Source organism: Arachis ipaensis, chromosome B6, assembly GCF_059453495.1.
Source record: "Arachis ipaensis isolate K30076 ecotype BB chromosome B6, ASM5945349v1, whole genome shotgun sequence".
NCBI lineage: Eukaryota > Viridiplantae > Streptophyta > Magnoliopsida > Fabales > Fabaceae > Arachis > Arachis ipaensis.
Window position 1 is genome coordinate 5,446,817 of NC_142441.1, and position 12,388 is coordinate 5,459,204.

At 34.3% G+C, this 12,388-nt stretch overlaps 1 protein-coding gene across 1 annotated transcript; it reads right to left on the bottom strand.

Moving 5' to 3' along the window:
- Nucleotides 1–3,196: 3,196 nt before the first annotated feature.
- Nucleotides 3,197–10,358, bottom strand: TPR15 (Heat shock protein DnaJ with tetratricopeptide repeat-containing protein). The gene is made up of 12 exons (XM_016327098.3): nt 7,733–10,358; nt 7,389–7,625; nt 7,162–7,291; nt 6,866–7,018; nt 6,483–6,718; nt 6,308–6,377; nt 5,569–5,775; nt 5,170–5,402; nt 4,601–4,679; nt 4,334–4,474; nt 3,738–4,052; nt 3,197–3,652 (listed from the first exon to the last, which is right to left on the bottom strand). The coding sequence occupies exons 1-11, from the start codon at nt 10,129–10,131 to the stop codon at nt 3,852–3,854; spliced, it is 4,086 nt and encodes a 1,361-aa protein (XP_016182584.1). The 5' UTR covers nt 10,132–10,358; the 3' UTR covers nt 3,197–3,652; nt 3,738–3,851.
- Nucleotides 10,359–12,388: the final 2,030 nt, after the last annotated feature.

Here is a 12,388-nt window from a genome sequence, read left to right on the forward strand (position 1 = left end):
GATCAACAACATTATGTGGCACTTAACGTACACCTGTATACTGTTTTCATCAGTCAACTGTAACCGTTCTTTTAAATCCCGTAGCCACGTAAGTTTTATGCTGCTTCCTCGACACTGCGACTTTAACGGTGCAACCCCAAATTGGTGCAGACACTCCGCCTCTAAGGCTTCGAAACTATTCAAAGTCATCCCTGTCACTGGAAGACCATCGGTCGGAAGACCGAAGATCATAGCCACGTCTTCCAGTGTCACGACACATTCACCAACTAGAAGGTAAAAGGTATATGTGTCCGGGTGCCACCTTTCCACTAAAGCGTTTACCAGTGCTTTCTGACATTAAACAACCTCAATCTGAACGACATGGTAAAAACCAGTAGATCGTAAATGCTCCTCCACCCTCTCATTGTACCGATCCGGAGGAACATGGTGATCACATGTCAACATTCTTTCACCCTGCACACGCATAGCAAAATCACTATTGTGATTACACAACTATCATACATAATATAAAAATATCTAATTAAAATATATAATTTTACTGATAATACTAAAACCTCCCCTAAAATAACATATTTCTGTCAACATTATTCCAAAAAAATTATTCCACAAAAATTAAAGAACGAAATTATAAAAGTTAACTAATTAATTATTATTACTAATATTATTACACAGAATTGGTAACAAGTCATTTTTATTACTAATCTATTATATTGAAAAAAAAATTCTCCACAAGACTCAATTAATTACATTTAAACACATATATTCCTAACTATTATTTAAACATATAATCCTAAATTGTTAAAATTAATTATAACAAGTAACTACTTAACTCTACTTTATAATATTATTACAAAAATTTATAAACAAGTAATTTTTAATACCGATCTATTATATTGGAACAAAATTATAAACAAAAATTAATTATACTTAAACACACTTATCTAAGTTTCATTTAAATATGTATTCCTAAATTTTTAAAATTAATTATAATAGTTAACTAATTAACTATAACTCTACTATTGTTAAAAAAATTATAAAAAATTATTTTTTTTATTACTAATCCATTATATTTAGCAAAAACTCAACCACAAGAATAACGCAAATTAAAAATATATATTTCTAACTACATATATTCCTAAATTTTTACAATTAACTATAACTACTTAATTATAACTTCTAATATTACTCCAAAAATTTTTAAAAACGCCTGTTTTATTTTATTTATAACCAAAAAAATCAGCCTATATTATAAACCATTTTAAACAAGAATCAACTACATTTACATTTTTTTTTAAACATTTATTTCTAAAATTTTATCAATAAAATTATAAACTCAATCATTTTCAGTTCAAGTTCTAACAACAATAAACTTAACTAAATTTCAAAAATAATAATCAGAATTATGAAATATATAAAAAAAATAACAAATAAACTTACATAATCAGAATAGTTGAGATATTTTACAATGTGAAGTTCCGGCCGATCAATCTTTCTTGGTTTTGATTTATGGGACATTTTCAAATTTTTTGGAGAAGCCCACGGATGAGAAGCAGCAAGCTTTCGGGTTTCAGGGAGGAAGAAGATGGCATGCAACTCGGTGGGTGGGGAAGTAAGGGAAAAGTGAGGATAGGAAGGGGACTTGTGGGGTTAAAAGGGGCATCGTCCTGGGGAGCTATGGGGGTGCGACGCGTGGAGGACTCTTCTACAAATCGGACGGTCTGCGTGCTTACCACTACTCGCACGGTCCGATTTGGCTAGGGCAAGTCCCTCGGTCCGATTTGTATGTGCACTGACACCATACCAATATAAAGCTTTCCTCCTCTCCATAACGCCGTCTAGCACAAACTGTGGCTCCATAATAAAATTAATTTGCGTGATAAAGTAAAGGTGTGAAATATTATTATTTTAATTTAAAAGTGATTAAACACTTATTTTTTTATTTTATCAACTATCTCATTTGAAGCCAAGGAACTATATCTCAAATGAGATAGTCTCTTCATCCTCATATAAAGATATAGGGTTCGAGTCTTACTCCTAATTTTAGAAAAAAAAAACTATCTCATTCGAAAGAAATTTAATTAAAAAAAATTAGATTAGTCCTTTTTTTTTAAATAAAACTCAAATCTGAGTAGTTCACTCAAAATCACAATCACCGGATAATGGCATTAAAAAAATTAAATAAATATAATATTATGAGACTATGACTTAAATATAATATTACACTTTATAAAGTGTCATATAATCGTTAAAAGAGTTATAGATTCTACCCCAAAAAAGAAAATTTTTGTGAATGGTTTGGATTTTTTTCAAAAAAATGAAGAACAATACTTTTCCCACATAAATCTGTTTGACCTTCAGCTTAGAGCAGATTATTAAAGCTAAGTAGCTATCCAAGTGTTTCTCTTCCTTGTAGAAGATGCAAATGGGTTTTCATTAATTTGATTAGAAACTAGTAAAACACTAGTACTTGATTTGTGGCGCAGAAAATTAAAGAATGCTAATTATAGCAACAAATAAAACAGGGATGCTATATAACCAAAAGTAATTTTAATAACTAAGTTTAACTAAGTTGATCCAATAGTTTATTGACACAATAAAAATCAGCCGAAGAAAATTGAGAAAATGCACAAAAAAATACTTCATTTATTCACAAGTCATTTTTTTTGTCTTCTTTTTATGTGACTTCTCTTTCTCTTCAGTTATTTTTTTATTATGCCAATAATCTATTGGATAAACTTAGTTGAAATTAATTATCAAAACGTCTTAATCGTGTAACATCACAGTTAATTTATGATGTCCGTATATAGTATGATTGATTGTAAAATGATTTTCAAACGTTATATTCCTTACTCTGCAAAAATGGTGAACATCAATAACAATTGTGTCATCCATAAATTCAAAATCGTTGATCTAGGGTTATAAAGGTGTAAACCTCACGCACTTCCATAACAAAACTTTAGATTCAACTTAACGGTTTTATGTGCCACTCTACTTGGTTTGGATTTCTTGTTAATTAAGACTTTTGATTTGTTGGGGAGTTCTTGCATTTTTGGACGGTAGAAGTTGCTCCCGTCTATATATCCAAAAATGAAAGCAGATTATTAAAATGCAATAATACTATGTAAACAATCTTATATACAAAAACAACCGCACAACAACAAAAGAGAGCGGTATGATTAGAATTTAGAAATATGAATACACATTATATATGCCTTTCCCTTTATTTTTTGATGTTTTGTATACTAGTCTATTCTAGAGGCTAATATAGCATTATTATAAAAAATAAAAAATAAATAATGGGTTATCTGCCAATTGGTATAGAGTTTTCAACTTTGCCAAGGGGAAGAAACATGTAATTGGGTAAAATAATTTTTTGAATTTCTTTTTCGAGATCAGTCCTTAGCTTCCTATTAACAATTTAACATCCTCAAACCTGACCAAATATTAGTACAAAGGTAAATCTGTCTATTACACTCCACACATGAAGCGAGCACAGCAGCATCGCATAACTTCTCTTCACTTTCTTGAACCTTTAGCTGTAGGCCGTAGCTCGGAGGGTATATAATTGCTATGCCTCAAGCTTGCAAATATCTACTATCTTATTTCATTTAATGGCCTGAGTAAGACCCAAAAAATATCATACTGTAATGACCTAAAACACACCACACAAGACCAAAAAGAAATCAGTAACGGCCAGGATAACTTTCAACTGGACCAAACGTAGGAGTAACAGTTACCTGCAAAAGTGGTTCTAAGCCACTATGATGCAGCTTAGGTCCATCAAAATGAAGTGGAACATCGCTATCGATTGTACCGTCAATGGAACGCCAATGTCTCTGTTGTGCGTCTTCTTACCACCGAGAATATGAGTGCCCGTATGTCCTCCAATGATCCCGTCCATTTCGTCTGTAATAAGATCTGTCAGAGGGAGACCTATAACCATCAGCGGCTCTTCCATACCCATTAGAATCCGTTGATCTCCTGCATGTGCCGCCTCTGTTACTCTGCTTAGAAAGTGTCCTTAGCTCCTCTTCCAGATCATACTCCGAACGCTATAATCAATGAAAACAGGAACTTATCAGTGTTTAATATTAATAACAAACATAAGAAGCTTAATGAACAATTATTGAACTAAACTAAGTCAAAAGCAGTGAGAGATTTTCCGAGAAAAATAATTTATTCTTGTAACAGATAATCCTAAACATCCTATCTGCTAAACAAAGGAAGAACTAATTGTTTTTGAAGATTTTAAGAATTGAAAATATCTCCTTCTCAAGCTGACGTTAACGATGCAAGCAAATGCATTAACTAGACAAAAGGTCATGGCTGTAACCTTCTGAGAGTCTGAAAGCACAGTGTATGCCTCTCCAATCATTTTAAAAAGCCTATCGGCATCCTTGTGCACCTCCTGTAAAATCTCCTTCCACGCCTGGCCTTCATCTCCAATTTCACTTCTTGCCAGCAACTGACCAGCCTGAATCACAAACCAAAAACATTCATATATTGAACTTTCCTAATATAATTTTAATAACTAAAAATGAAACGTTAAAAAAAGAAGTAATCAAAGAGGAAATAATAATGCAGAAACAAAGAGCCATACCTTGTCTGGATGATGTTTGAGAGCTGCCTTGTGGTATGCCTTCTTGATGTCATTTGCTGTATCAGCTGGTTTGGTTCCTCTGGTGTTGACATTGTAAAGAACATAATTTAGATTTGAAAGTTCTAAATAATCAATTATTATCAATAGATGAAAAATCAGCCAAGTTCCCCTGAGTTATTGTTTATAAGCTATTTATTAGATTAAAATTAGGGAAAAGTATATGTTATATCCTCGATGAAATATAGTATACTTAAGGGTGAAACTGAAACCATCCTCAAATGTTGAAGGTATAGAGCATACTTTTCCCTTAAAATTGTTAGCTTTTGATTCTAATATTTTTCTAAACTTTTGCCAAACATCATGATTATTTTAAAACAGCTTTTTTCCCATAAAAAACTAAGTTATTTTTTAATATTGCTAAACATGCTCTATGTCTAATCATACTACCATCCACTGAGATTCTCAAGTATGTGCACTTTACAGATGGATGACACAAATAGGGGGCAATGGGTCTCTGACACATTTTTGTAACTTTTGCCACCAAAATTGCAATTGAATAAAGAACTTACAGAATGAGGTAAAAGTCTAAAGGTAATCCCCTTTTGGCTTGATCTTCCACTGAACTCAGCCGTTGATGAGCTTGCCTTAATTCTTTGACGGCAGGTGATCCACTTGGTGAATCAGACTGGTTGGCCTTTTGATTAGATTGAGATTCAAGAACAGATATTAATTTCCTCAGGTCACAAGCTGCGTGCTCATAATCTCGTACCATCTCATGCAAGGTGGCCCTTCTTGAAATTGCCTACAAAAGGAGCAATCAGTACAGCACTCCCCTTCTTTTACAATTAGAGTCCAGCTAGAAGCTGTCATACTCCACAAAACTAATCCAGAGCGAAAATTCAAAATTCCAAATTCCAAATACATGTATTCATGAGTTCTCCTAATAGCAGGTATTCAGAAAAGCATACCTTCGCATAATTTGTATCAATGGCTATAGCCATGCTGCAGTCTGCAATGGCATCAGCAATTTGACCCAATGCCTGATAAGCAGCAGCACGGTTGCCAAAACATATAGCCACAAAAGGCCGTGAGTTGATATTGCTAGATATAGCAGAAGTGTAATGCTCCACAGCTTCTGTATACTTTCCCAATTTAAAGTTTTCATTTCCAGCTCTCTGTTATTAAAATTAATACAGGTCAACACACATACGCCGAGAATAACTTTAGTGTTTCAAAGAAATAATAGAAAACTATAAATATAAAATGGTTCAAATGAAGAGTAAGACGCTAACAACCTACTTATTCTCACACAGTCACATATGAACCTCAGTGAATCCAATCTTAAGTCATAGGTTTCAAAAGGAACTTTAAAGAGCTTGTTCCACTTTTCCAGTTATTCAAATACTTTTCCATCACATAATGGTACTTTATTAGGGTGTTTTTTCTCATGCAAGCCTTGTCGTAAATTAATGAAATACAACAACTAAGTCTTATCCCACTAGGCGGTTGTAAACTAAGGAATGATTGAATAAATGGAATATTTTATTAGCACATGTCATTGCCTTTCTAAAATACATAGAAAGGACATAAAATAGTTTGCAGTGTACATGCATGACACAAGACCAGACCAAGGACTACCAAGACATAATAGCAATACGATTCAAGCACTAATTAGAAAAGATGATTAGATGAATGCCTTGAAATTACCTTCTGATCTAGAAGTTCTCTTATAGTAGCAGCTAATGACAGTGAATCTTTGATTTCATGAATGACACATCTGCATGGTTGAGGCATAAAACATATCTAGCATTTGAAAAAAGATAATACATCTAGATTTAAATGGAAGAAGAACATTAGCATTGTTTGAAAAAAAATGAATTACTTGTCATTGACGGACCCAACTTGCTGCAATTTCTCAAGAACATTAAGTGATGTCTCGAGCCGTCCCAAGTGAAAGTAACACTTGGATATCAGTGATGACCTCCACAATTTTATAGATGCGTAACTATCAGATGTGGAAATATTTAAATTGTCTGTGCTATTTGCTATGTCAAAATTCTTTTCTGCAAGACACTGACTCTGTTCACAAAGCTGAATTGCTTCACCATATTTTTGCAGCTGCAAGATGTCACCATAAATAAACAGCCCTTATTATAGCAATAATATATAATATATAAAGCAAATTAATGGAACAACAAAGAGGAAGAAAAAGAATCCATAAAGATGAGTGTAAGTGTGAAAAAAAAGAATTAGAATAGAACATACCAAAAATAAAGCCTCTGCCTTCAGTGAAAGCAATCTTTCTGAATATGTACTTATTGACAATGCCTTTGTAAGTAGCTCTAAAGCAGTCCCAGCTGCATCAGAAGTCCTTTCCTTCAAAAGTTTGGCAGCATTGTTTGAACACTCAACCACTTTCTGCAAAAAACCAAATGACACTTGTCAGACATCTTACCGAACCATTTACAAATCAATAACATGCAAATTTAAATATCTCATACATTGCCTCAAGATAAAATGACAAAACTTTGCCACTCTTGTAAAAGAAATCATTGAAATACCTGAGCCTTTTGTAAACCTTCGGCTGCTTCTACTACAACCCTCCGATCTAAACAAATAGCATTTCCAGATTCCATACACGTACTAAAACAATGCATAGCTTTTTCTACTTCTCCTAACAAAAGGTGACAGCTGGAGAAGAAAATTACATTGTATTAGTTGAAGCGGGAAATACTAAAGCACAATATTTTGTAATCTAAAATAATGTCACTACAAACCAAACCCTTACTTAGCAGTTCTCATCTGTACTTTCAAAAAGGTGGGGTCCAGAGCAGAAGCCATCTTGCAATCCCCTAGAGCTTCCCTAATCCTTCCAAGACTCATGCGTGTTGCTGCCCGATTGCTATAACAAAGTAAAAGCGGTTTGATCTGGCATCCTGATTCACTTGTCGGAACAGAATTTATCCCGAGTGTGTAGAATTCCTCAGCTTTAGAAAGATCTCCATCCTTATACGATTTGTTCCCCCTAGATAAAAATCATGATGCCATGCTATAAATAAAGAATGCCAATTTTACAACTAACAAAACTATGCATAATCAAATATCAAAGGACAAATTTTTTACGATCAGCACCTGAGTCTCCACTTTTCACAGGCTTCATGAATTGTATCTGACGATGCAAAATCCCCTTCCTTTAACAGATGATTCACTTGAGATCTATCCATCCCATCAAAATGTGATGGCATGTTGGAAGTGGTTAGTGGTGAAAATTGCACAGAAGATCCAAACTTTCCATTTGGATTAGGAGAGATGACAAATGAATTGCAGCCGATTTTGCTCCTAAATTTTTTCTTCTGTTTACGCTTTAATGATGAAGAAGTACCCGCTACAGTAGATGATGCAGAAAATGCAAAATCTTTCTCCTTCGAATCACCCAGACCATGAACAGAGCAAAATAGATCATCTTTTTGCCTTTCATTGATTGAGCTATAGTCAACCCCAGAATCAAATGTATTATAACTTCTAAATTGCTGAGTTTTCAAAGTAGGCCAGACTGCTTCAGGACCAGAAGAATGAAAATCACCAACAGGAAAACTTCCAAAATGTGATGAGAACTGCTCATTATCAGAACCACCACATCTTTGATCAGTTCTATTTATATATGTTCCTCTCCCAACACCAGCCAAGTTTTCATCTTTCACATCTTGATCGTCTGCTGCCGTTTCCTGATAGGGAGAAAAATCCATAGGTGAGTGGCAACCAGAGGGATCAGGGGTTTCCAATGAACTATTTTCCTTGTACGAAGGATCCAGCCTTGTTTGTTTCTTATTCAACGAATGTGGCTTCAATTTTCTCCTCATATGTTTTGATCCCTTTTCTTTAGATGATCTGACCTTTTGTGTGGATTCTAATTTTTTATCCAACTTTGGAAATAAGTTATCTTTAAAAGCAGAAGGATCCCACGTTGGAGCTTTAAATCCCATAAAAGACTCCTTCAATACCTCTGGAATACTTGTAAAATAATTATTGCACTTATCATGATTGCCACTCAAGGGATGGTCTGCAGAAGTATAATTATTTGAAATGGAGTCGAGACCAACTGATGAGGAGGAAAATGATGAAGTAGCTCCATTCACTTGTGAATCTTTGGGTGGCTTAGGGGTGCAAGGTACTCTTGTAAAACCACCGGCAATACCACAACCAGTTCTATCTTGAACATCATCTGGTTTACATGCTTTAAAATATTGCCCACCAATATTCCCAGAAGCAGCATTAGAACAAGATTGGTGATCATTAGCATTAGTTCCTGAACCAGTACTAAAATAGTCATAAACATTCTCAAGTCCTCCAAACACAAAGCCAGTGCTATCATTTACATGTGAATTTGTAGAATCTCTAGTGACGTCAGTGTCCTTAGAGTGGTTGATGTTCAGTTTCTCCATCTCATCTGTTAATTTATATGCAGGAGCGGCACCATAAGCTGTAGAAATATCATTACTACTTCCATATCCATGCTTCTTATTATCATCAACATTACTATTACCATCTGGTGCAGCCTTGGTATAATTAAAATTACCCATTCCAGGATCAAAATTTCTTGTCCCATCAAGATTTCCCTGCTTTTCCACCTTAAAACTCGATGCTTCACCATTGCAGCTACCAAAAACGAAAGGAAAACTATCCTGCTTTATACACTCAGCTCCATCCCTACCTTCTCTATCCCCAGCATCACCAAACACTGAGTTTTCAACAGATTCGCCAGATTTCTCATTTTGTGCATTGGAATTATCGACAAAACCATTCTGATCAGCACAAAAAACAAACCCCTTAGCATTAACCGCCCAATCCCTCAGCTCAGAATTCAATCCCCTCTTTCTTTCATCACCAAAACCCACCCCTGCTGCACTTTCACCGGTTTTCCTACCCAAATTCGATTCCCTATCACTCCGCGTAGCACTAAACACAAATTCTACAGGATCACTCTTCCCAACCTCCGTTTCCCTGTCAGCTGCACCCTCCCTTCCATGAACAGAACCTACAGAACTTTCTCTACCCTGCTCGGAACCCAAATCCCTAGCAGAACCAGAGCTGACCGAAGTAGCACCAAATACAAAACTATCGCCCCCAAGCTTGCGATAACAGTTCGAAGAACCACCATCACAAGCTCTAACACCACTTTCCAGTCCGACAGAACCTACCGAAAAACCATTCAAGTCGCTAATATTACCGGTTACCTGGGGAACGGAATCGAAGCCAGGGGTAGCATCACGTGACTTCACGTGCTGAGAAGCCGATTGTTTCTTCCTCTGCTTGACGAGTCTTGCCCTTGTCCTCCCACGGGACATGGAAGCTCCTCCGGCGGGGGCAGCAGTTGCGGTGGCGGAGGAAGGGTTTAAGGCTTCGGCGTTGAAATGAGGAAAAGGAGTGTGATGATGGAACGAAGAATGCGAGGTGGAATCGGGAACGGAATCGGTGGTTTGGAAGGCGGAGGAGGTGATCGGAGATCGGAGATGCACCACCGCCGGGGACATTTGAGGCGGTGGAAATGGGGGAGTAGGGTTTTTTGAAATTGCGTTGTGTAATATTGTGCGAGGTCGAAAACTCGAACGTTCAAATTCCGACACTCCTTAATCCACCAACCAACGGAATAAAAATTTCGGATTAATATAAAGTATGATATTAATTAAGAGTAAGCAAACATTTCAATCCATAAAATTTCAGATTTTTTATTTAAATTAAATAAATTTATAAATTTCGGATGGTATCTATAAAAGTGCGTACTTTTAAACTTTTTAAATTTTGAGGGGTAAATTAAAAATTAAATATATCTCAGTGTATGAAATTTTGTGTTGTAATCAAGTAATGTTGAAACATATTCTGGATGTACTCATGATATGTGTTATTATAGAGATTGGAGGAGTTAATAGTCAATTTCGTCTTTGAAAGTGTTTTTGATCTCTATTTTCGTCTTCAAAAATCAAAATTAATCAAAAACGTCCTTGAAAAATACCTCAGTTCATCACGTTCGTCCTTTCGTCATCTCCGTAGCTGAGATGGCGAACGGCCGCTTACGTGGCCTGTTAACTGCCAAGGTGGCAGAGAAGCAGAACGACGTCGTTTTGGTTGAATGCGCTACTAGCGTTGAAACGTCGCCGTTTTGTCTTCTGAAGAGGGATTCAAACATTGCAATGCCTTATCCCTGTCTCATATCAACCATTGCTCTGTCTTTCGCTCCAAAACGTGTTGTCTCCCACAAGGTATGCTCTAACACTTTGTTTGGATGGAAGATGGAAAATGAAAGGAAAGAAAATGGGAGGAAAGAAAAGAGAAGGAAAGAAAATGAAAGGAAAAATTATTTTTTTTTATGTTGTTTGGATGAAGAAAAAATGGATGGAAAGAATATAGGAGGAAATTTTTTCTTTGTTTGGATGAAAGGAAAAGTAAGAAGAAAGAAAATCATAAACAAGTGAAATTACATTAATACCCTTTTTTATATTATATATGAATTACAATATATCGACGTATTTAAATTATTTCTAAAATAAAAAAAAATGATCCCAATTACATTTAAGAATTTTAAAGTGTTATCTTTATGAACAATAATATTTTTTTGAATTTATCCCTTTTTGTTGTCTTTTAATGTTGTAAATAAAAATATATATCATTCTTTTTAAATACATATAAATAAATAATTTCCTAAAAGAATCATAAAAACTACTCATACTCTACATCATTAATCTCCTTAATCATATTTAAGAAAAGATTCCACTAAATTGTATTCACAAAATAAAATATTATCAAAAGTGACTAGCATTTCTTTCTTACTACGTGTGACAAAAAATCATATACAATTCTTATAAACATATAATAAAACGCAAAAAACGTAACAACGACCAGGACTCCAAAAATAGTACCATTTTATCACCACACAACACTTTTCAAAAGGGTAATTCTTCATGGTCACGGTAATCAGCATAGGCCTACGTCCAAAAAATCAATTGTACATAGCTTGAGTCATCTGTACCCATCTACTTCAAAAAAATAAAATTTTTTCGAGTTAAAGATATTAACACATGATGAATTTCTAGTTGTCCTGTGTACTCATTGGTCCCAAACATTTTCAAGTATTAGAATTCCTGCACGAGCATATACAACAAAGACTAATTAACACAAAGATCAGAATTGATTATTCCATAGTAATAACTGTATCTATGTCCCATGCTTTATGTCTGTTTATTCTTTTTTATACTAAAAAAAATAAACAAAAAAGAAAAGGAATAAGTTGTCCCATTGATGATTGTAATAATTAGGTACATGCATCACAACACCTATAGATAAAATCTAACCAAGTGGATCTACTTAATAAGTGATGGACTTTTGAATAAACTATACCCATAACATTGCTTCAGTTCACCTAACCATTGGTTGTAGTTTAAGCATATAATAAACAAATCAAATCAATTAAAAAAAAAAAATTAAAAAAAAATTAAGAAATCAAATATGTAAAAATATTGTGATAATTGAGAAGCATGTGTACATTTTCTATAAACTTTGTAACTGCTTTCTCTATATTAAACATAGTATACATTCTTATGTCCTAAAGTTATTTGAATTATTAAGATAGAGATTCTTCTTATAGCATATATAACAAATAGATAAATTATAAAGAGTTAATTTGTATGATATCTCCAATTTAATATCTACAATCTAAAATAATTGTAATTGTTGTGGTTTACTCACCACCAATCTTTGATTAAACTAATTTAATTTTGATTCATGTTAATTTTC